General features: G+C 41.3%; 2 protein-coding genes across 2 annotated transcripts; both read left to right on the top strand.

Annotated features, from left to right (window-relative positions):
* The first annotated feature begins 5,044 nt into the window (after nt 1-5,044).
* LOC106885074 (histamine H3 receptor-like) lies at nt 5,045-14,688 on the top strand. The gene is made up of 3 exons (XM_014936904.1): nt 5,045-5,713; nt 8,775-8,941; nt 11,262-14,688. Exons 1-3 carry the CDS (start codon nt 5,467-5,469, stop codon nt 12,048-12,050), a joined length of 1,203 nt encoding a protein of 400 aa, XP_014792390.1. The 5' UTR covers nt 5,045-5,466; the 3' UTR covers nt 12,051-14,688.
* A 3,053-nt stretch (nt 14,689-17,741) lies between these two features.
* LOC106885063 (histamine H3 receptor-like) lies at nt 17,742-23,273 on the top strand. The gene is made up of 3 exons (XM_014936891.1): nt 17,742-17,919; nt 20,586-20,752; nt 22,488-23,273. The coding sequence occupies exons 1-3, from the start codon at nt 17,790-17,792 to the stop codon at nt 23,271-23,273; spliced, it is 1,083 nt and encodes a 360-aa protein (XP_014792377.1). The 5' UTR covers nt 17,742-17,789.
* Nucleotides 23,274-23,569: the final 296 nt, after the last annotated feature.

Genomic DNA, 23,569 nt, shown 5'->3' on the forward strand with positions numbered 1-23,569 from the left:
AAACAAAATTAAGCAGAATCAGCACTAGTGCCCCTGACGGTGGGAAAGGAATGAATTTTTGCCCTCTTATCTGAAGAGTGCTGACAGGAGATCTGCTTTAGATACAGCACAGCTTCCTCCCGGCCAGGTAACAAGGGTGAAGTCAGCCTTTGCTTTTGAGTGAGTTGGGGACACAAACTCCTGTTAAGTGCATTATTATAAATACTGATATTCTAAACTCCTACTGCTGAACAACGTAGTAGTCTTGATTGTCTATGTCAACTCTGATGGTTTAATATTTTCCTGCAAGTTAAGGGTTTATAAATAAGAATCCAGAGAAATGTACTGAAAAATCAACTAAATCAGAATGGGGCACCAGTGCTCTTCAGTCCAGGGCTTGATGCTGCAACCTGATGAGAAATCAGATTGCATTAAATAAATTGTGTGTATGTAAACTAGCAAGTGGGATCTAGCAAGGGAAAGATACTTAAAAAATGGCTTGCAACAGCTTTAACTTTAAACATTCCATTAGGATATTATTTTTAGTGCTAAACTGAAGCAGCAGTTTTCACAGTAAGTTTTTGTTGTCAAATGCTGCAAATTTGTTTAAGACAATATTGGTGGGATACATAGTCCCTACTTGTGGTATGCATAGTCCTTACTTGTGGAATAATTATAAATTTAATTATCTGGGGGAAAAAAAAAAAGGGCAAAAAAGATAATAGCAGTAATCCATGCCTAAAGAACAGTTGCCTGTCATAAAAATATGTCTGTGAAGAATCAAACGCTAGTGGGAAAAGATGGATTGTGACTTCCATTTAACCTTTTTTGCCATACTGTTCTGGCTTGCCTCTTTCTTTTACTGTTTTTGCTTTGCTCTTCTGGAAATCAATCAGGAGTATGGGTGAAACCAGATTACTCACCACAGGACCCCACTGTCCTACAAGGTAGTATCAGAATGATTTATTTTCCTTTGTTCCTCAAACTGAAGTGACTGGACCAAGAGCTGGAGTCTGCATCTGGTCTCAGATGGCGATATTTTGTTAGCAAAATACCTTCTAAAGAACTACCAGGTGGTTTCTCTGTAAAACAGAGACTTCAGACAGAAGAGCCTTAATGAATTCAAGACAGTTGAGCAATGGGAAAGAACTGTCATTCTTACAAGTTTCTCTTCAAGAAGTGGTGATGAGACAGAACATTTCCTCTGAATGTCTTACCATATATCTGTAAATATGGAAAGCTCAGTTATTTTTAAAATCTACTGCCCTTAAATTTAAAAGTGAAGATAATTGTTTTTTTAATTGCAGCATAGCAATTCTGGACTGCTTGTAATTTCTTGCTGTTGTAAAGTCTGAACACTTTAATAATCAGGTAATTCAGGGTGGTGCTTTTACTGTTTAGTGTCTGTTCTTGTTTAATGCCTGAGGAAGAAGGAAGGGAAGAGAAAGTTGTAACATTTACTTGTGGATTCTTTTGGTGTATTATCCCATGCTATGCATTTATTTTCTAGCATGTCTATTTGAGTAAAAAATCCATATAATTTTATAGGATTATCACCGAGCAGTTCATATGCCGCCCTGACCCCAGTAGAAAGTCAGCAGTTTATTATCTACTTCGGATATTTTTCTAGCTAGGCACGTTTTCTACACTGGTTTAATCCTAGTTGTAGTCACCCAAAAAAATTGTGCTCAAAGCTTATGTCATGGATCTTCTATTAAAATACTCTTACACTGCTGATGTTTAAAAAAAAACAAAACAAAAAAAACCAAAAAAACCAACCTAGAAAAGCCAGACCCCACCAAACCTTCCCACCCCCCAGATAAAATGTGCTGACTGGTGTAGATTATCTTTTGGGTGAGAACAGGTTGGTTATGTGGCATCATGACTTGTGCAAAATAGGTCTGTGACGTCGGAAGTACATTCCCAAGGCACATGAGTGTAGTTTTAGGTGCTGCTGCCCATGGGCATGGTGTAGGAGAATTAGATATCTAAGATTTTGAGAAACCAAGTTAGATCTAAGTTAGCTCCAATAAGAAATGTTGAGGGAGGGAGTTGGAAAGGAATTAGGTCGCTGTATTCTCCTAGAAAGCACCCCAGGACTTAAGCTGTTTGGTAAGGTCAGCTGTTTCTCATGAAAAGCAGTGAAGCAGCTCACTCTCCTTTTGAGACTGAAGAATGTATGGGTAGAGCACTCAGCTAGGATGAACCCTGTCTTCAGCTTCATTTTGGAGGCTCTGAAATCTAACTTCCTTGCTTCCCAAATGAGTTATTCTAACTGATAGACTAAAGTTACTTTGGAGAGTGTATCTTTCCTTCTCTTCCCACTGATGTGCTGTATTAATTAATGCAGAACTTCCCTCCGGTTTTGAGAAGCTCCCTAAGCATTACCCTCCTCTAGGAGTAAGGAATCCCTAGCAAAGAGATCAAGTAACAGACTAAAAAGTTACAAGGGGGGGTCCACTTGGACCAGAAGTGGAGCTGAGAATTTCCAGGTTCCCATGGGACTCTAGGACTGCTGAAATTTACTACACTTAAGCCAATGTCTTAATTCTTGTATTAATAAATAAGAATGTCAAAGAAAAGCAGGTAATTCAAAGTGATACTGTATTTCTTAGAAGAATCTAAACAATTAAGCTCTGTATCTTAGCTTAACAGGCTATAGCACAGCCGTTACGTATTTGTGTACTAAAACTATGATAATTTGTTCCATGCTGCAAAACTGAGGATGTGGTCATGGCGTCTTGGAAGCCGTTCTGTGGGCAGCCTCCTTGTTTGATACTCGTAATACTCTTCTGTTTCAGGACCTCAGCACTGAAGATTCTGGGTTAAGATACAACGAGAACCTTTCTAGATATACTTTGTAAAGCAGCTCGAGAGAGAAGAAAGGGGCCCAAACCATTATGCTCACTTTTTCAAAGAGCTGTGATTGCACCATTCTGAGGCAGAGTAGTTCCAAAGGACATTGGTGGTGTGGCTTAGTAACTTACCTGCCACTGTAGCTTTAATTCTTTTAGCACAGATTCTCACTGGAGAAAAAAATGCATAATACTTGGGTAAGGGCTTTTGCAATTGCTACAAACAGTGGCTTTCAGTCTTGCGGCTTGTCTATTTCTGTGGTTTTTACCAAAAAAAGATATTATTTTGGAACACAGTTTTGATCTATGATTTTTCTGCTTTAATAAGGTTTTTTTGCAACTGTTTGGTCGTCTTGGAGATTTCAGGAGATTGAAACAAATTCTTTTCTTGTGAGACTGGTGGCTGTGCATTGTCTCATTGTAGATGCCAGTCTGTAGAAAGCCTGCCAGCTCAAGCTGGCATTTCTGGCCATTGAGGGACAAGTTAGGAATCAAAGCATATCCAAATGTTCCCAGTGGTAAAGAACACTTAAGAGCTTGAGTCTTCTCTTATCTTCTGCAGTTGAAACGGGGGGGGAATGTTACTGGCTATGGGGAAATCTGTTCCAGGACCCCTTCCTGACTGAGGGCAAGCAGCCCCATGGCTACTAGAAGTCAATCTAGTCTGTTATGTGCTTTCCTCTAGGATACGTGTCTCAGTGCAGCTTCTGAGCATGCACCTCTGAAGGTTTGTGTGCTTGAGAGGTGCCCTGGCTTCAGTGCTTCTTAGCAAGGGATTGTCACTTTGAATGCACAGGAGCGAGCTCTTGCTCCCCTGATAAGGCGAGACCAGTCCAAAAAGGACTGGTTGCATTAGGTATGAGGAAAGAAAAAGCATAATTGGGACATGGTAACAGTTTATGTAGGATCTGTGATTTGGCAGTATCTGTGGCAATTTCCCTGCTGTTCTGTGGATTTGAATGCAGGGAAGCAATCGCAGAAGGAATGTTACCCTCCTTAGAGGCCTATAGGAGCCCTGTGTTGTCTTTTATTACCAATAAAATGCAGAAGGAGAAATTCTTGGGCTAAGAACGTGGCTGTTTAGAAGATAAAGTGAAAATAAAACAATCAAATGTCACTTCTGGTACCATATTGGCATCTTGAGCCACAAATCACTGGAGGCAGGGGGAGCACACCAGCAGTGTATTTTGCCATGTTCTTACACATGGCAAATCCTTAGGCTACAGGTGGTTGAGACAGGATACAGACTTGGCCAAACCCTTAATTTGACCTCATGTTTGTTCACTGCTGTTTAGTATTTTCAACCACAAAATAGCGGACCTCAAAAACTTCATGTAGATCAGCTTCAGTATTACTAGGAGAAGAAAGGCTAGTGGTATTGCTTAGTGTAGTCATTGCCAAAGTGTGTTTTCCACATTTCCAGCATTACCTGGGAATGAAATAAAGCTTAAAGCAGAAATGGAAGGGCATGCTGTGAAGATATTTGTATGGATAATAAAGTTTTGCATTTTTTGTACGGCTGCCATTCAAACATTTAGTAAAAGCACTTGGCAAATGCTAATGAATTTGTTCCCACAACAGAAGCACAGACGTGACAGCCAACATTTTTCAAATTTAAGTATCTAAAATTAGACACCAAAGTCTTTTTAGAATCCATAATACAAATTATTGAATTTTTACAACTGTGGAATACTCACAGCTCTCTGCAAGAGGCTTCATTACTCATACAAAATATAAGCACTTGTGGAAGACACAATGATTTCTCCCACCAGTGTGGAAAGAAGAGCCTAGTCCTATTAAAGTTAATTGCCAAGCTCCCATTCATGTTACAGGAATTCAGTAATTCGTTCCTCAGTTCTGGGTTGGCAGCAGCTGATGCTGTGTCACAGGGGCTGCCACTCGGAGTTTGAAACTAATTTCAGTGAGAATTTTGCACCCCTGATGTCTGAGGGTTGGACCCTTACTGGTTAACTGCTCTGGTAAGTAATTGTATAGATGCTTATTTACAGCATGTCCTTCTCAGCCCTAGGTTCCACAGAAAGAGGAACCACAACAGCAACAACAAAGTTGACCGTGCCTTTGGTCAACAAAAAGATATAATGCAATAGAGAAGGGACCACAGACTTGCTGAAATACAATGACGCCAGATAAACAGAGATGAAGTTAGAAAGTAGTTTAAATTCTCGTAAGGTTATGTGCCCATGATTAAGGAACAATTTCCAGAAAAAGATGATGTCCGTAATGCTAACAAGCAAAACGCCTCTGCAAGGGAGGGAATGAGAGAGGGAGGAAGGGAAGAAAGCAAGAGATACTCTCAAACCAGCCCTTCTGACCTCCACAGATAAGGATCAGGTTGCTTAAAGAAGAGCTTGCATTTTAAAATATGAGCTTGAAAAACTACATGTTTCTTGCTGGTAACTTCTAGAGACACACATGGCTTCAGATGCATTGGTATTTATTAAAACTACAAAATTTTACAAAAACTAGATTTATCTAGTATCACAACCTTTTAATTTTTGTTTATTGGATTTTGGGCCCATCCTGTTTATCCTCTTTATGGATCTCAACCTTTTGGATAACTCTGCCAGATGCAGATAACTCTTCCCCGACTGACCTGACCTGGAGAGGCAACATGGACAACAGCACTGCCGAAACCCTGCACGTGGCCGGAGCACTTAATGAGACTTCTCCCACAGAGCCGCCGAGCCCCGAGTTTTCCCTGGGCGTGTTGGTGCTGCTGGCCTTCCTCATGGCATTGCTGGCTCTGGTCACCATCCTCGGAAACGTCCTGGTGATCCTTGCTTTCATCATGGACAGAAACCTCCGGCACCGGAGTAACTATTACTTTCTCAACCTTGCCATTTCTGACTTTGCAGTGGGTAAGTGGCAGCCGTGGAGGCGTGTGCTGATTGTTTCCTCGGGATCTTAGGAGAAGCGAGGGGGCTTCTTTTGCTGGGTGGTTGGTTTCTTCTAAGAGAACTATTTCCCAGCTCTGTCTCTAGGAGGAGGGGAAGGAATGGAGGAAACTGCATTAAGCGCCTTAGCAGCCTACTATTTTTCTGAAATATGTTACTATAAGAAGTGGATCCTTTGCCAGGTTAACAGCTACTGTTTAATGTTACGGCCATAAAAACAGTCGTGTGCATGAATCATCTGTATGGAGTAACAAATAATGGGAGTTGTTTGTGAAGAGTCTGAAGTCTGAATAGTCAAACTGAGTACAGCATATATTATCTGGCAGATCTTGCATACATGGTTGATTTCTTTTTTAATCTACTCTAACACAATACAGATAATCATCTGAAGTTTGCAACAAAATAGTGATGAATATTATTTTTAAATAGTTTGCTGTACGTGTTCTATCTAGAGTCGTACCTTAAGAATATGTGTTTATATAGGTAAGTAAAAATAAGAAATCAAATAGTTTCTAAGAAGTTTGATGTCATGCATATATTTTTATACAGAGACGCCATTTTATTTTGAAACATGCTGAGGAAAATTACAATTAAAATGTTAGTGTGATGTGCAATTGGAGATCGATGTATTGCAATATTCTGTAAAGTCTTGAGTGTCTCTGGTAAAAGTCTTGATTAAATTATTGACTATGCAGAAAGGTGGTTTTAAACAGGTGTGGCTATTTCATGAAATCTATATACTGTCTTGTCACATCACAACAAAATATTTTTAAACTGTTTTTATGCCACTTTTTTCCCTACACATTTAAACAGGATACTGAAAAAACAGCAGAAAATCTTCTTAAAATTTACTGCCAGTGTCAGAAGTTCTGTTAAGGGGCATGGCTTCTAATAGTCCAGTCCTGGTGATGCCTAGATCCCCTTGTATAATGTTTTGATCCCTTTCCCCATAACTTCATGTCTTCTTCCAGCTTATATCTGCCTTGTTGTGCCGCAGAGCTCTTGTTGCCTGCTGCCAGGAGGAAACAGGAAAAAAAAACACAGGAAAAGAATCAACAGTTAACAGAAAACCAGTAGACAGAATGGTGTTCTGTCATCTGGCTCACAATCTAGCATCATATTGAACAAATACCAGCATCTAGCTGAGAAGTACAAAGTAAATAATATCCCCTATCAAAGAAGGAAGTAGATCTCACTTAGCATTATCTAAATTCTGTAAATTTTTTGTTTCATGACCTTATGTTACCCTGAATGTCTGTTTTTTCATTCTAAATTTGGTTAAAAGCTTTGCATACTTTAGAGTCAAACTGATTTGTATTTCTGTAGCTATATAATTTAGATTCAGGGCATACCTAAATTATCCTTAATTTCTCCTTGATCCTAATTGCTAAAAGCACACACTTTCATGCTTTCAGAGCCCTCTGCTTATTCTTTTCATATATTTAATCTATCTGATTTTGACCTTCAACAACTTTTGCTTTATCTCTGTGCTTCTGGAGCTATAGCTGAATTTGAATAGAGGTGTCTTGATTCTTAGTAGAGGGAGAATGACAGGAATCGTAAGATTTTTAGAGAAATGGAAACTCTCAAGATGCTCTTCAGTACCTGTAAATTTAAAATGGAAACAATACCCTTTTTTTTTTTTCCTCATGAATGTTAAAATCTGTAATCTTTTTCTTGAAAGAGCAAGTGTTAGTTGCTCTGTAGATGCAGTGATTCCCTTTCCTTGCAGCGCTGATACTGTTCACTGCATTTCTGTGTCACAGCAAACTACACCATCAGCTCTTCAGCCTTAAAGGCTGCATTATGACTGTGTGTGTAGTATGGTCACCTAGAAATTCATTTAGTGGCACTTTCACAGCATTTGGATTTAACAGACTAAATTTAGATAGCCTTGGGTGTAGATCATTCATGTATGCTTGGTGTGTTCCCATAGAGAACATCTTATCAGCTCACCACTGAAAAGTAGTTATGATGAAAAATTACAATGAGAAGAGATTTTAGTCTGGGTGTATTGTCCTGATTTCACATGGGATAGAGTTGATTTTCTTCTTAGTAGCTGGTAAAGTGCTGTGTTTTGGATTTAGAATGAGAATAATGTTGATAACACACTGATGTTTTAGTTGCGCAAGAAGTTGGGAGGGGACACCTCTGGGACATTTGACCCCAATTCACCAAAGGAATGTTCTATACCATAAGACATCATGCTTAATATATAAACAAAGGGGGAAAGCTGTCCGGGGCACGCTGCTCGGGAACCAGCTGGGCATCTGTTGGTGGGTGGTGAGCAATTGCATTGTGCAACACTTGTTTTGTACATTCTTTTATCATCATCTTATTGTTATCCCTTCCTTTTCTGTCCTATTAAACTCTCTATATCTCAACCCACAAATTCTACTCCTTTTTTTCTGATTCTCTCCCCCCTCCTACTGGGGGTGGGGAGCGAATTAAGGGCTGTGTGGTGTTTAGCTGCCTGCTGGGTTAAACCACAACAATTGTGGTTAATTAACTTAATTAACTGTGCAGGTTTTATCAGACTTTTTATCATACAGTTTGAAAGAGCAGTCTGACATTCATATTGTATTTCTAGAAAAGTTACTTCTGGAGCACTTTTGAACACCATATCATGCTTCTAAGAGGATAAAATCTTGGCAATTAGATAATTTAATGTAGAAAACAATAAATTACATGGTGGGGGGAAGATTTTTTTTTTCTTTTTTTTAATTTCAGTAGTTAATACAGAATAGCTTTTACTTCAGCAGGTAAAAAATTCAGCTGTTCCTTCCTTTAGCAGGTGATATAAACACAGGAAGTTACACAATAAACATAATACACCTTACAGGAAGGTGTTAATTATAAGAATGTTGCTGGTGCCTAGTTTGTAGTAAAGTGTTCATTGGTTGCATGAGAATACAAAGCCTTCCACTTGGCAATTCTGGTCAGTATCGTGCTTTTATCAGACACCACAGAAGTGTTTCTATGCCTGCAGTGCTGACTGATGTGTGCATTTGGTTTATTTCCATAGGTGCATTCTGCATACCTCTCTACATCCCTTACTGCCTGACGGGGAAATGGCTCTTGGGAAGAGGCATCTGCAAGCTCTGGCTAGCTCTGGACTATCTCCTGTGCACAGCTTCAGTATTTAACATTGTTCTTATCAGCTACGACCGTTTTCTGTCAGTTACAAAAGCTGTAAGAACAACATTTCTAATTATTTCTTTTTATATATATGTATATATCAAGATTTTTATAAAAAACTCAGTGTTCGTAATTAACACTAGACTCTAACACTAGAATCTAAACTAACACTAGAATCTAGTCCTTCATCATTGTACCATTTTTATCTGGAGAAACGTTGATGCCTCAGTGTTACATTGGAGCTAAGAGATAGGAAAGTGCCTTGCCTATGATTTCAGTGTTTCCCTCCTGCTGCCTGGATTAGAAAGTATTTAATTACACTACAGAGGAGGTGGGAAGATCGAGGTAGGAAGAGGGCAGCAGGAGTGTGGAGAACTTGGGCTTTGATCATTAGAAGAGTGGTAATGAAAACTGTGTTGAGTCATGGATGTGCTTAGGCTTGGGATAAATTTTAAGAGGAGAAGAGGGTATGTGGAGAGATGTGGGAGGGACTGACTGAAGATCAGGTGAGGATTTGCATTAGCACAGGGGGTGATTGACCTATGCTGCCAACAAGCAGTTGGGTGGAAACTAATCCCTTGAAGCAAAAAGAAGAATGAATTAAAATACATGGAGAGGTAAGAGGTGTTTCTTGAGTATTATCATCCTTCTGCTTCAGAAGGTATCTGAGGAATACAGTGGTAAATATTATCATTCACCATTTCTAAGCTCTACCTGGTGTTTGGTTCAGATGGAAGACGATCAACATCCTTTGCTTTTGATGAGCAGGCTGCCTCAAGTGACATGGGCTGCATTAGACTGGGAATTTCTCATTTGGGAAGGGCTAATACAATGCCCTAATCTTTCTCTTCTTCCCCAGTGTTATGCTTTTAGGGTTGGTTGTTGCTGGTTTGTTTTTTTTTAAGCTGAACCATAAAGTATGAAAATTCCTGTATTTAAGAAATTGTAATATTGAAAAGTATCAATGAAGTTGCAGAGCTCAGAATGTGAGAAACATAAGTTAAAAAGGCCTCTGCAACCCAGCTGACCTCCGTGTTCTTATACACTGTTGGTGGTCTTTGTTTATCTGATCACATTCTGCTTTTCTTCTTTAGGTAATTAGGATGGAGTGAGTCCAGGAGTGTGACACAGGGCTGTTATTCAAAGAAAAGATGTCATGCTTCCTCATGGGCTTGGGACCCACTTCTGCCTCTTCTGCAAACCTAACTTGTGGCCAGGGGCCAGTCATTTCAGACTTAACTTTTTGTGAAGCTGTACTAAGCTTCCTGTTTTCTGCCTGCTAAATTGAGATACTTGTGGTCTTGCGAAGAGCTGCAAATTTATTATTGCAGAACTGGAGCTGTGCTCTGAGCTGGTGTGATGCTTCTAGATGTAGAGGAGTCTGAATCTTCAGTCTGCAGATGTTTAAAACAGAGAATCTAAAATAATGTGTGTAACACTGCACGACTGCTCTGTCACTCACTGGTAAAATAAGGACAATGCCCCTCCTGTCGTATGCAGCTGTGAAGATACATTATTAATTATATTAATTTATATTTATATAGCATGCATGAACAGCATAGGAAGCTGATGAGGAAAGTAGTAGTTCTGGGTCAAAGTAAAGTCTGAGATGACATGTTTAACAGTTCGGTGGAAATAAAATTGTCTGGTTTCTCATTAACTGATCATCTTGTGCTCTGAAAGGTGCAGGGGACCAACAGCTAGAAGTATGTATTGTGCATTCTTGTTGGGCTATCACAAAGGCAGTTTTAACTCTCCTAACTTTGGATGACATGATTTTAATTCTTAATGTTTTTTCTCAAAGGTAGATAACTTATGGCTAGAGAGTAAAGTAAATTAATGCAGCCTGGGTAGACATAAAAAGGTCAAGATTTGCAGTAATACAATGAGCTGTTTACAAGGTAAAAAGAGTGTTAAACCAGAACGTTTCAATAAAGTAAGGGCTGTTAAAGCATATGTGTGGGAAAGGTTTTTCTGCTATGGCAAGAGGGAAACCGTATTAAAAATTATGTTGTCTAGTGTTCACAGTCGCACATGGCAACTGTCTAATACAGAAGGTTTCTCCTTTTGCCTGTGCCAGAAGGAGGTCCCACGGCTGCTTTCACCCTCCTCTGAGCCTGGGCATTTCATGAATCATAAACTGATTCCTTATTGCTACCTTACTGTGGTGGTGATGAAAACAAGCCTTGTCCTTTCACACCTGGAAGCCAAACAGTAGTTTAACCATCATAACTTCTATAATCAATCACAGAGCTACAGTAGTTGATGAGCAAGTCTGGGGAATTGCAGAAGAAATATTATATTTTACTTATGTTTTTTTAAGATAGTTATTACAAAATGTTATCTGAATACATGACATCTATTTCCTTCACAGGTGTCTTACAGAGCTCAGCAGGGAACAACATCCAACCCTGTCATCAAGATGGTGGCCATCTGGGTCTTTGCCTTCCTCCTCTACTGCCCAGCAATCCTCTTCTGGGAGCATGTGGCCGGATACAGCGTGGTAGCGGCCGATCAGTGCCACGCCGAGTTCTTCGACAACTGGTACTTCCTCCTGTGTGCTTCCACCCTGGAGTTCTTTGTGCCGCTGCTCTCGGTGACCTACTTCAACGTGCACATCTTCCACAACATCCAGAGGCGCCAGCGGCACGGGAGCACACAGGACTACCAGCCTGCAAGGCGTGACAGCCTCTCATGGAGATTTTGCCTTTTGCCAAGGCCAGGAACATCATCTTCTCTGTCGGAAGCAGAGGACAGTGTTTCATCATTAAGGTCGTGGAGACCAGCAGTGATGGCTAACTCTCCATCTCCAACACAAACCAGTCCCACGTCTCTCAAGAGGAACTTCTCTGTTTCTTTTTGTTCAACGACTGGGTCAAAACTGCAGCAGGACAAGAAAATTGCAAGGTCACTTGCCATAATTGTGTGTGTATTCGCCATTTGCTGGGCCCCATACACTTTGCTAATGATTATTCGTGGGGCCTGCAAAGGAAAGTGCATCCATAACTCCTTGTATGAAATAACCTTTTGGCTTTTGTGGATAAATTCCTCTTTGAACCCAATTCTTTACCCTGTCTGTCATATGAGGTTTCGAATGGCTTTCATGAAAATATTATGTCCCAAAACGTTTGCAACATTGAGATCACGTAACACACCTTCTTAGAGAGTTAAAACAAATGACTTACAGATAAGGTTCCTCTCATATTTAGTGCTATTTTTCCATATGTATCTTCAACAGAAATAGAGAAAAAAGGTTTGTTTACCAATGACGCTGGTTAAGAGTGCAGCTGAGGTAGATGTTTCCCCTGATTCTGCTAGTCTTCAGGATCTTGTTTTTGTTTTTGCTGGTATGATGCCAGGTTAAACACCACTTAGTACACAGAAAAGAATAACAAGTTTTGCTGGATATGCTTCTTGGTTTGTGGGTTTGAGGTACTTTCTTTTTTCCCCACTTTTTTTTTCTATTTTTATATAGAGCTGGTACTATGAAAGAACTCTGCTAGAGATACCTCCATAGAGGTTCATTGGAAGGAGATACCTCTTTGTGTATGTGTTTAGTTAACATTTATGGCCTATTTGTGAACCTAAAGCTATCAGTGAAGAAGCAGTTCTGCTACATTTTTGAAAGGTTGTATAAATGCTCACAGGAGCAGTACAATTCCATTTAGAAAACTGTTATGAAGACAAGACAGTGCCCTGTAGTCTTTATAATTCCCACAGTTAGTAATATGCAAGTGAACGGGCTGCCTAATCTGGCATATCTGTCCTTCTCTAATTATAATGTAGTCCATACTATATGTTGCAGGACACAGTACACATCCAATCACTGGATGATTTTCATAGAACGGAAGTTTCCATGGTAATGGAATTTTGAAATTGGTTATCAAAATTGTCACGGGCATAAATGGTTGTTACCCTTTTCACCAGTACTGTCTTTTCTTCTGACAGTGGCTGCCTCTTTGGTTGTGCTTAAATGATATTCAGTGTCAGATTTGTGCGCTTTTTGATTAAGATAGGTTGGGCTTGGGCACACGATCACATTCCCACTAAATTAGCAGAGCAAGCAACACAAAGTTCATGCTGGATTTATGATTTTGGCTGGCTGTGCGAGAATAGACAATACCCTCTCGGGTGCAAAGCTTTGCAAGTGCAAAGATATTCCATCAAAACGCCTGGAACAAATTTCAACCGACAGAGTTATTTTTATACTAGATCAGTTCTTTGTATCCTGTTACTGTGACATTATATGGATTTTCTCTGCCACTGAACCAGTATCAAACAGAGGTTTGAAAGCTGACACAGAGGTGTCTTAATAAATAAAGCAGCTGTTAATAAATAAAGCAGTTGAATATGCAGTGCTGAAAGGAGTGGGTAGATGTGTTGGAGAAGGCAATGGAGCTTGATTATTACACATTCCATGTGCCAAACTTTCTTACCTTGTGTTGGGTATTGCAACTCACCCAGAAGGCTTTCATGGATGGGTAAGTGAGAGTCATTAGTTAATTTCTGCTCCCACCCACCCCCCACTCTCCCCTTTTATGTTTCTTTCCTCTTTGTATATACATAGAAATGTATAGGATATGAAAAGAGAAATGTGATGCACAGAACAATGAAGATCAATAGTCAGATAGCATTTTTTGTCTAATTTGATATTGGTTGTAGAAGTGTTGCAAAAGCAGAGTAGTCCTTTGCAAGCACAGCTCAAATGCACGTAAGCAGCTTAATCATAGCACAGAAGTTGATGGCTTTGAGAAGCTAACATGCCATTCTGTTCAGAGGTCTGGAACTGAAGACTTCTCAGTTTTCACATGGGTGGACGATTGTCTTTCACCATTCATGCTCGTTATGCTTCCTTGCCTCACATGGGTAGATTGTGAGCCTGATTGCTAAGAGAGATGCAGCTTCAGGAGGAGGTAATAGATTCATCGCAGCTGTTTTCACTGTCACGAGCTAAGGTGCTGCTGTAGATTTTTGTGGGATTTGTTTTTCTGTGAGGCTTAAAAAAACTAAACACACACATTTAAAACATTTATAGAATAGCTGATGTACAAAATAAACATCTGTTAAAGGGAAACTGTAGATGGGTCATAAACAGGAAAGTATTTGAGTTGTCTGCTTTTCTATTCCTATGCTTTTAGTATAAAAATTCAGTTTTCATTTTGTGATTAAAGAATGTTTTATTTACTTTGGAAAAATAGATCACAAAATTATTGACTAGGTCAACTGTTTCCACGTTTTGCAGTCCTGGAAAACTAGGGTGTGTCAGGGAGCACAACGTGCAGCACCCCTGAAACCACACGGAGCAGTGAAGCTACTGATCATCAATGTTTTTCACGCTCTGTATTACACACAGAGTGTTCAAACTGTTTTGACACACCACTCCTGTATATTTGAAGAATTTTTTGTATTTTTCTAATTGTTGAAAATTTTGCTCAGTGCTCCCAGGGTAAGTCGAGCACTTAGTTGCTGTGCACACAGTACTAAAGCTGTCTTGGTCAAGGTGGCCTCTTGGGAGGTCTTCTCCTCCCTCTTGGACATTTTGCAGGGTTATGGTAAGATGATAATTCAGCATTTTTTCTTGGACGTGCCTTTCATGCACTGACACAAATAGACTTTGCTTGCCAAAGAGATTTTTAAGCCAGGTCTCTCTATGCACTCACTCATCCATTTTGCCATTTCATGCCCTTGCATTTTCTTCTGTCTTTGCAGATGTCCGATAGCTCTTGTAAATACATGGTGACAGTAGGCCTATGACTCTGTGAGGTTCAACTCAAACCACAACAATGTTTTTCTAATTTTACCTTCTCAGGTCTTAAAAAAGCCCAAACAAATAAAACATACATGTTGGAAGAAATTGTATCTTTGTTTGTTTGTTTCTGGCATGACTGTTTAAGCCTAATGATTCTCTTAATCTCTGCCTCCTTTATGTTAGGCTAAGATTTTTTCTCCACAAGAAGGAAGGAGTGACCATATAGATTTCTCTCTCAGCCCCGTGAAAGACTATGATTAAAACTTTAACATTTTATTTATTCCCTAATTTTTAAAAGCAAATGGCTACTCTCCCCTTGTCCACTAATCCAATCATTTTATCAAAGAAGACAACCAAGTTGCTTAGGCATGATTTACCCTTGGCAAACCCGTGCTGACTGTTCCCAGTCACCTTTTCCTCCCTCAAGTTCTCAGAAATTACTTCCATGAGGTCTTGCTCTGTTGTTTTCTCAGGGACCAAAGAGAGGTTGACCTTTTGTCCTTGTGGCATTGTTTGAAGATGAGTGGGACATTTGCCTTCTTTCAGTCCCTGGAAACCTCCCCTCATCTCCATGACCTTTCAAAGAGAGTAGAAAGTAGCCTTGAAAGGATGGTAGCTGGTTCCCTCAGAAGCCTTGGGTGTAGCCCATCGGGTCCCATGGTGTCTTATGCGTCAAGTCCTCTCAAGTAATCCCTGCCTTATTCTCACTGGCTCCTGACAGGTCTCCTCCTTGAACTGGTTCTCTGAGCACGGAGGAGAGCGAGACCTGGCTAGTGAAGACTGAAGCAAAGAAAGCATTGGATACATCAGCCTCATCCACATCTGCTGTCACTAGAACACTGGCCCCATTCAGCAACAGGCCTATATTCAGCACTTTACTATTAATGAGGTGGCTGAAGTTCTTCATGTTGTCTTTGATGTTCTCTACAGGCATCAACTCTAGATGAGCTCTGGTTTCCCCAACATCATGCTTCTGTGGCCAGGTAATGTTTCTTAATTCCTCCTTTGTAGCCTGTCCCTGCTTCAAACTCCTCTGTGCTGCCTTTTTGCATTGTAGCTTCCCTGGTCAGCCAGTCTCCTGATACCTCTACTTATTCTCTTGACAATTGGAATGGACTTTTCATGTGCATGGAGGCTGCTGTCCTTAAAGGCCTGCGAGTTTCCTGAGCGTATTTTCACTTCAGAGCTGCCTCCCATGGGATCCCACCTACCACTTTCCTGAATAAACCAAAGTGTGCTTACCTGAAGTCCATAGCCTGTACTCTGCTACCCTCCTTCCTCACCACCTCCAGGATCTTGAACTCCACTGTATCATAGTCACTACCATTGATTAAGCCTCCCTAACCAGCTTCTCTTTACCAGTGAACAGCTGATCTAGCTGTGTGTCACCCCTGTTGGCCACTCAGTACTTTTATCAGAACATTGCCCCTGACACTCTCCAGGAGTCTTGTTGACTGCTTGTACCTGCTGTGTTGCCCTTCCAGCAGATGTTGTGAAGTCCTCCATAACAAATAGGGACTGTGATCCAGAGGCTTTCTTGATTTGCTTAATGAAGACTTCATCAACTGCCTGACCCTGCTCAGGGTGATTTGCAACACGCTCCCACCACTATGTCACCTGTGTCACTGGCCCCTCCTCCAACCCGGACCCACAAATTTGCAACCAGACTGCCTGTCTCATGGAAGAGCTCCATACATTCAATCTGCTCCTGCACGTGGCAGGTAATCCTTGCTCCTCATCTTCTCTGCCTGTCTTGCCTGACAAGCTTGTCTCTGCAGCCCTCCACCTGCCCGAGCTGCCCCACCACCTCCGTTACTCTGACAGCTTGGTGGCTTTGTGGCTGCACAGGGAGCTCTAGTTCCTCCTGTGCGTTGGAGGAACACAGGTCCCAGGCTGCATTTGTGCACAGGCACCCGAGGCAGGTGCCTGTTTGTCACGTTTCATCCTTCCTGAGGATTCTTCCTTCCTTCCTTCTGTTCCTATTGCCCTGCGCCTTTTCCTTTAGTTACTCCTTGCAGTGTATTTCCCTTTGCTTCCCCAAGACAGGATCAGAGCACTGCACCTCTCCTTCCCCACACCTTGTCCACCTTCTCTTTCCTTGCTTATTGCCCTACATCTTCTCAAGCACCCACCGTAGTTGCAGTCTCGGTGTGAGAACTGTCGGCAGGAAGTGCTACGGGGTTTAGGGATGAGCAGCAGGCACGAGTCACCACCACGGCCGGCCAACCTCCACGTGCTCCTACCAAAATAAGGGAAATTGGGATGAGGAAGGAACCTGCCTTCTGACACCTGCAGAGGGTGAAGTGTTTGGCACTTGGTGGAGTGGGACCACCTGGAACCACTTGGCAAGTGGAGGATTAGATGGGCCATCCCTCACCTCCAAAGTCTACGTATTTGGTTTGCTGTGCCCGAAGCTGGACGTGCTCCTGATTAGGATGAGCTGAAAAGGTATTGGTGACACTTCTGCTGTGTATAACTGAATTTTAAATGCTCTGTAACCAGCAGCATTAAGAAGTATACATCTCTGTTCTTAACTGTACAATGTGGTAAGTGGTAGAGCAGCAAGCACTACCATGCCTGCATTTTACTGTAAGAGAAATAAAATTGTAATAATTTAAATCCTGCTAACCACTGGGGAAGTGAAAATGAGATCAATGTGTAAAAATGCTTGCACAATGCTAATATGCAAACTGCTTGACTGTGAAAAAGGTTGTTTTCAGACTAACTTTTCTGACCTCAGAAGATAAAGATCAACGTTCAGGAAAGAAAGAGATAATTTGTTTTAAAGCGTGCACTAACTGCTGCTTATGAGGTGTCTTTTTTATAGATTTTGTTTTCAGATCAATAGATGCATTCAGATCAAGGAACGCGAGACGCTCCAAGCCTTGAAGTCTTGTGATCGGTTATTCTGATATTGTGATTTTTTTTGGATGTGTCGGTATTCAGCCCGTCCTGTTAACAGACTTGTCTCAACTTTTTGGATAACTCTGCCAGATGTGAATTTTTTTCCAGACTGACCTGACCTGGAGAGGCAACATGGACAACAGCACTGCCGAAACCCTGCACGTGGCCGGAGCACTTAATGAGACTTCTCCCACAGAGCCGCCGAGCCCCGAGTTTTCCCTGGGCGTGTTGGTGCTGCTGGCCTTCCTCATGGCATTGCTGGCTCTGGTCACCATCCTCGGAAACGTCCTGGTGATCCTTGCTTTCATCATGGACAGAAACCTCCGGCACCGGAGTAACTATTACTTTCTCAACCTTGCCATTTCTGACTTTGCAGTGGGTAAGTGGCAGCCGTGGAGGCGTGTGCTGATTGTTTCCTCGGGATCTTAGGAGAAGCGAGGGGGCTTCTTTTGCTGGGTGGTTGGTTTCTTCTAAGAGAACTATTTCCCAGCTCTGTCTCTAGGAGGAGGGGAAGGAATGGTGGAAACTGCATTAAGTGTTTTAGTAGACTGTTATATCTCAAAATATGTTATAATGAGAAATTCATTCTTTTTTAAAATATAAATACTTTTGATGTTGCTTCAGGAAAAAGGAACAACTATTGTATATGAATACTAACTGAAGGAAAGAAGTTGTTTGCTGCTATTTATGATTTACCCTTGATCCTTCCATAAGATCACATACTTCAGAACATCCTCATATTTGACAATGTAACTTCCATAAGATCACATATTTCAGAACATCCTCATATTTGACAATGTAACTGTTTTCTTATAAAGCTACCTGTGGCACATCCAGGTAAATTAATTAGTACTAATGGCTTACAAATGTATTACACTACAGAAAAATACTTCACCACTATGACTTTTTACCTGCTTCCCCTCAATGCAGGCTATAGATCAGATGGATTTCTTGATGCCAGCAACAGCCTGCTGGCATCCCCTGTCTGTTTTCCTTGCTAGTCCCCTCTCCCCACAGTGTCATTGCAGAAGTCCAGGACAGTTGGTACCCTGGAGGTGCCACGGATCCAGTCCTGGTGGGTGATGACAGGAGAGGAGGTGGGAGGTGCAGCCCCCAGTCCTTCAGGGTTCAGGCCAGAGAAACAGCCCATGCAGCACAGAAAGCCTGGCAAAGCCCACATTCCAGCAAACACCTTGAGTTGGGGCTATCAAGGAGATATTATTCCTGCCCACAAGTGCTCTCTCTTCAGGACAGTCACAGAGAGCAGTATTCACTAAACTAATGAAGAGAGAAATAACACTCACTGACCTATTCTACTCCTGGCAATACTGTCCCTCCAAACTGCCATTCCTTTGTCACTGCTGTGTGGTGCAGTGTACTACTTTAGCCTTTAAGATTTTTCTTCTTTTGTGCCATTTATAACCGATGGTGCCTAATTCTGGGGCTTGACTTGTGGGGTGGAAACCAAACGATACGTGTGCTGGAGCCTTCATTTTCCTGCTCCAGGCAGACAGTTTGCTAGAGCTGTCATTTCATTGCTCAGGTCTTCTGCAAAAGTCTGTTTCTCCTTGTTATCTTACAATCTTAATCAAGAGGTTTAAATATCTACCTCCTACATCAGTTCTTGTTTGCAGCTGATGCCTCATGGAGTCTTAAATCAGCCAAGTGTAAATGATTGATATCAGCTTTATGTTGGCCTACAGACCATGTAAATCTGACTTTGTCTCTGGGATCGGTCAGAAAATGCTTTATTTTCTGAAGTTGCTATGGTATTTTTTTAATTTCTTAGAAATCTGGACTTTTTCCAGGCACGTGACTCATGTCTTTTGCAGCTTCTGATTATTAAAAATGAGAATAGTTTCCAATATAAATGCTTAAAACCTGGTTCTTGCATCTGTATTTATGTCTATAGCTAAAAGCAGTCATTACTTTTTGACATGGTGCCAAACATTGATCCCGTTGAAGCTGATGAGAGCAGTAGCTGTCATCAGCAACTCTGAAAAATGAGTATTTTGTACAATAGTGATGCTGCTTGTATTTAAGGTATATGTTAAAGCAAGCTATCAGTATTCAAAGTGCTGTGCGCATTTGCCTGTTGATTACAGTCTGTCAGCTCCTTTCCCAGAGGTTTATTGTCAGTGGGCCACAGCAACTTCAGTAATTTCTAAATTCAGTAATTTCTAAAATCCTGATGGACATATTGAAAAAGAATAATCTGAAGAGTTTAAAGTGGATCTTGGAGGTGCACATAGTTTTGTATTTGTCTCTAGCGGATTGGTGTTTTCAAGAATGTAGCATCAGATACTGTGCCATACTTTTGAAAGAATATTAGTGGTAAAATGAAGAAGTTGCTGGCAAACAAAATACATGATTTTATTATAAACAGTGGAAGGCCTTTTGGAGGAAAAAAAAAAAAAACAAACCAAAAAATAGTTCTGGAGTTAATTTGAGCTGGAGAGCTATCATGAGATTAAAACACATCTTAAAAGTGGGAGAAGGTTTCATACCTCTGCTGTGACTGCTATATTTTGGGTAGAAGAGGTTTCTAGATACCACACAGACTGTCCAATATATTGTGTCTAGCTTACAAAAGCTGGCCAATCTTAAATTAATAACCGACATTAGCAACATCTGCAGATGTGTTTGCGGGAAAACTGTAACGCAGATAAAAGACTAGAGGATAAACAGTGATGAGGTTACATGTCAGAGTGCAACCACAGCGTATTTATGCTGCAGCACTGATTATATATCTTTAGAAACTATAAGTTGCCTAAAGTGCAGTTTTCTTCTTAAGCAAATCCTTCTTTGCTGGTTTGCCCTGAGCTTATTCCCAACAGTCAGCACACCCAAATACACTAAACTCTAATACATACAAAGTCACTGTTGGATTTCATGAGAATGTAAGAATTTATATATATAAATTACATATTCTCCTGTATAGATTTATTTTTTTTTGGCCAAACACCAGACTAGTGTCTCTGCTGCCAGGAGTACCGCCTGCAATCCGTATGAACTGTGTGATGTCTCTGTGGTTGCTTTCCACAGGTGCATTCTGCATACCTCTCTACATCCCTTACTGCCTGACGGGGAAATGGCTCTTGGGAAGAGGCATCTGCAAGCTCTGGCTAGCTCTGGACTATCTCCTGTGCACAGCTTCAGTATTTAACATTGTTCTTATCAGCTACGACCGTTTTCTGTCAGTTACTAAAGCTGTAAGTACCCTGTTTATAACTTCTCTGATTTTTGTCTCAAGCTCATTGGTGGATTATATTCACCCACCTTTGCCATGTTGGTGAGTATAAGCCCAAATTTAATTGAGATAATACCCTCAAAAATGTGCTGGCACATGGAAATTATTAGATATCTGCATCTAGATGTGGTGAACATTCTGCATTGAGCATGTTCCAGTCTGGAGCTGGTCAAACAGGACTTTTCTCACAATTTCTGCTGCAGGTTGCTGTTGTGCTGCTGCTTGAGGGAAAGCAGGCTGAGGGGTGAAAAGGGTAAGGCATGAGGCTGGTATAAAGCAGGCAAGGAAAGACGAAACTAGAAATAAACTGGATATGGGTTTGGGCCTAAAATCAGGGGGAAAGTTTGGACCTAAAATGCCCTAAAATGGGAGGAAAAGGCAGTGGGGCTAGGGCAGTGAGGTGAAGGACACTGGGGAGGATGTCTAGGGCTGAGACGTGACCTCAAATGTTCCTGGAGAAGACTGGGAGCAAGATCAAAGTGGGCAGAGAGTGGGACAAGAGGCAGATTGCCCAGACTGCCTGTGGACGTGAGGCAATAAACTCCTCTCAACACCTTGGGCAGAACCCCAAACACAACCTATGTCTCTGCTCTCCGCAGAACATCCTACCCACCATACGTGTGCTTTATGTCTTGGTTCATGCTAAGGATGGAGACCAGAATTTCTGACTAGTCAGTCTGTTAGCTCTAGCGGCAGGGAAATGTCAGGGAGAGCTAAAGGTTCCAGCTCTTTGGTGATGTATGATAATGTCAACATAATGTCATATGATAGGATTTCATTTATTAATGATAATTAATTTTATTTATTATACTTGCCTTTTTATTATATTCTATTACTTTCTGTTATTTTATTTTATTCTATTTAAAGGAAAAAAATCTGGGAAATCAAACACTAAGACATTTTGCACATAAGAAATGTTATAATGGAAAGCCAAAGACTCAGCATTTACAGTGCAAAATTCACACCACCTGCACATATGTAATTAAGACCTATGGACACTTGTATGATAGGCTTTTCTGACATTAATTCATACTTTTTTTTCCAATTGGATGACTAAATTCCAAGAATTACATGTTCACCCTGTCATCTTGTGAAAGGGATGGAGCAGGATGTAAGCTACAAGATATCTATCTGTTCTGCAACATATAGTGGAAAATATGTACTGGCCCTGGAGTGGGGAAGAAGGTTTCATCAGCTAAAGGCTCCACTGCAGAGCTGCAATCTAGTCCTACCTGCTCATGAAGTGTGTAATTCAAAAGTGGGTGTTAAATATATGTGCCACGTATATTCTGTTGACCACTGTGACGCATATAATCCTATTTGCTTGTAAAACACTGCAAAAAGCAGTGCAGTTGTCAGTGAATGGGAGTCATGCTCTGAACAACTATAAAATGCTAATTACTCTGGCACTTCAGACCACAGATGTCTCAAACAAGGCATAGCAATTATTAGGTACTGATGGATGATCATGTTTCACCCATGGACCAGGACCCTAGCATAGTTACATTAACCTGTAGAGAGACACCCCTACATTATGTCAACACCAGTGAATTAAACATACTTGTGTGAGCTCCAGCTGATCAGCATAGCCCTCGTTCTTAATTACCAAGTACTCTGCTAAGTTCCTCTCTTGCTACTTCTGTAAGTTCCAAAACCTGTCTCTACAAGAGTGACCTTTTTCTTTTTTTCCCTCGCAGGTATCCTACAGAGCCCAGCCAAGAACAACATCCAACCCTGTCATCAAGATGGTGGCCATCTGGGTCTTTGCCTTCCTCCTCTACTGCCCAGCAATCCTCTTCTGGGAGCATGTGGCCGGATACAGCGTGGTAGCGGCCGATCAGTGCCACGCCGAGTTCTTCGACAACTGGTACTTCCTCCTGTGTGCTTCCACCCTGGAGTTCTTTGTGCCGCTGCTCTCGGTGACCTACTTCAACGTGCACATCTTCCACAACATCCAGAGGCGCCAGCGGCACGGGAGCACACAGGACTACCAGCCTGCAAGGCGTGACAGCCTCTCATGGAGATTTTGCCTCTCACCGAGGCTGGGAACGTTTTCTCCTTCATCGGAAGCAGAGGACAGTGTTTCCTCCTCCACAAGGCCAAAGAAAGAGTCTTTGGTAACTGAGAGCTCATCTCCATCCAGAGGCGGTTCTATCACCCCTGCAAATGACTTCTCTATTTCTTTCTGTGCAAGGACCAGGTCAAAACTGCAGCAGGACAAAAAAATAGCAAAGTCACTTGCCATAATTGTGTGTGCGTTTGCCATTTGCTGGGCCCCATACACTTTGCTAATGATTATTCGTGGGGCCTGCAAAGGAACTTGTGTTCATAACACCTTGTATGAAATAACCTTTTGGCTTTTGTTGATCAATTCCTCTCTTAATCCATTTCTCTGCCCTCACTGTCATGTTAAATTTCGAATGGCTTTCATGAAAATATTATGTCCAAAAAAGTTGACACAAATGAGATCAGGCTCTTTCTAGAAGAAAAAACAAACAAACAAACAAAGGCTCAAGAGCAGCTGGATGAGGGATATAAGTAGCCTCAGTTTGAAACTAGTGTCTTCCAGGAGATTAGCCTAGTTAGAAAGCCTAGATAAACCTTCTGTGATGTATGTCCTCCTTCAGACAAACACGCATGCCCAAAGGTTGGGTACTTTTCCCAGCTGTTTCAATTGGCTGGTTAAAGGATATTGCCTCTGTCTGACTTCCCCCAGCAGTCTGTCCATGTTATCTTCACTCTGGTTGTTGAAGATACTGTCTTCAGTTGCAGTGCAGCT

Source organism: Calidris pugnax, unplaced genomic scaffold, assembly GCF_001431845.1.
Source record: "Calidris pugnax isolate Ruff unplaced genomic scaffold, ASM143184v1 scaffold51, whole genome shotgun sequence".
NCBI lineage: Eukaryota > Metazoa > Chordata > Aves > Charadriiformes > Scolopacidae > Calidris > Calidris pugnax.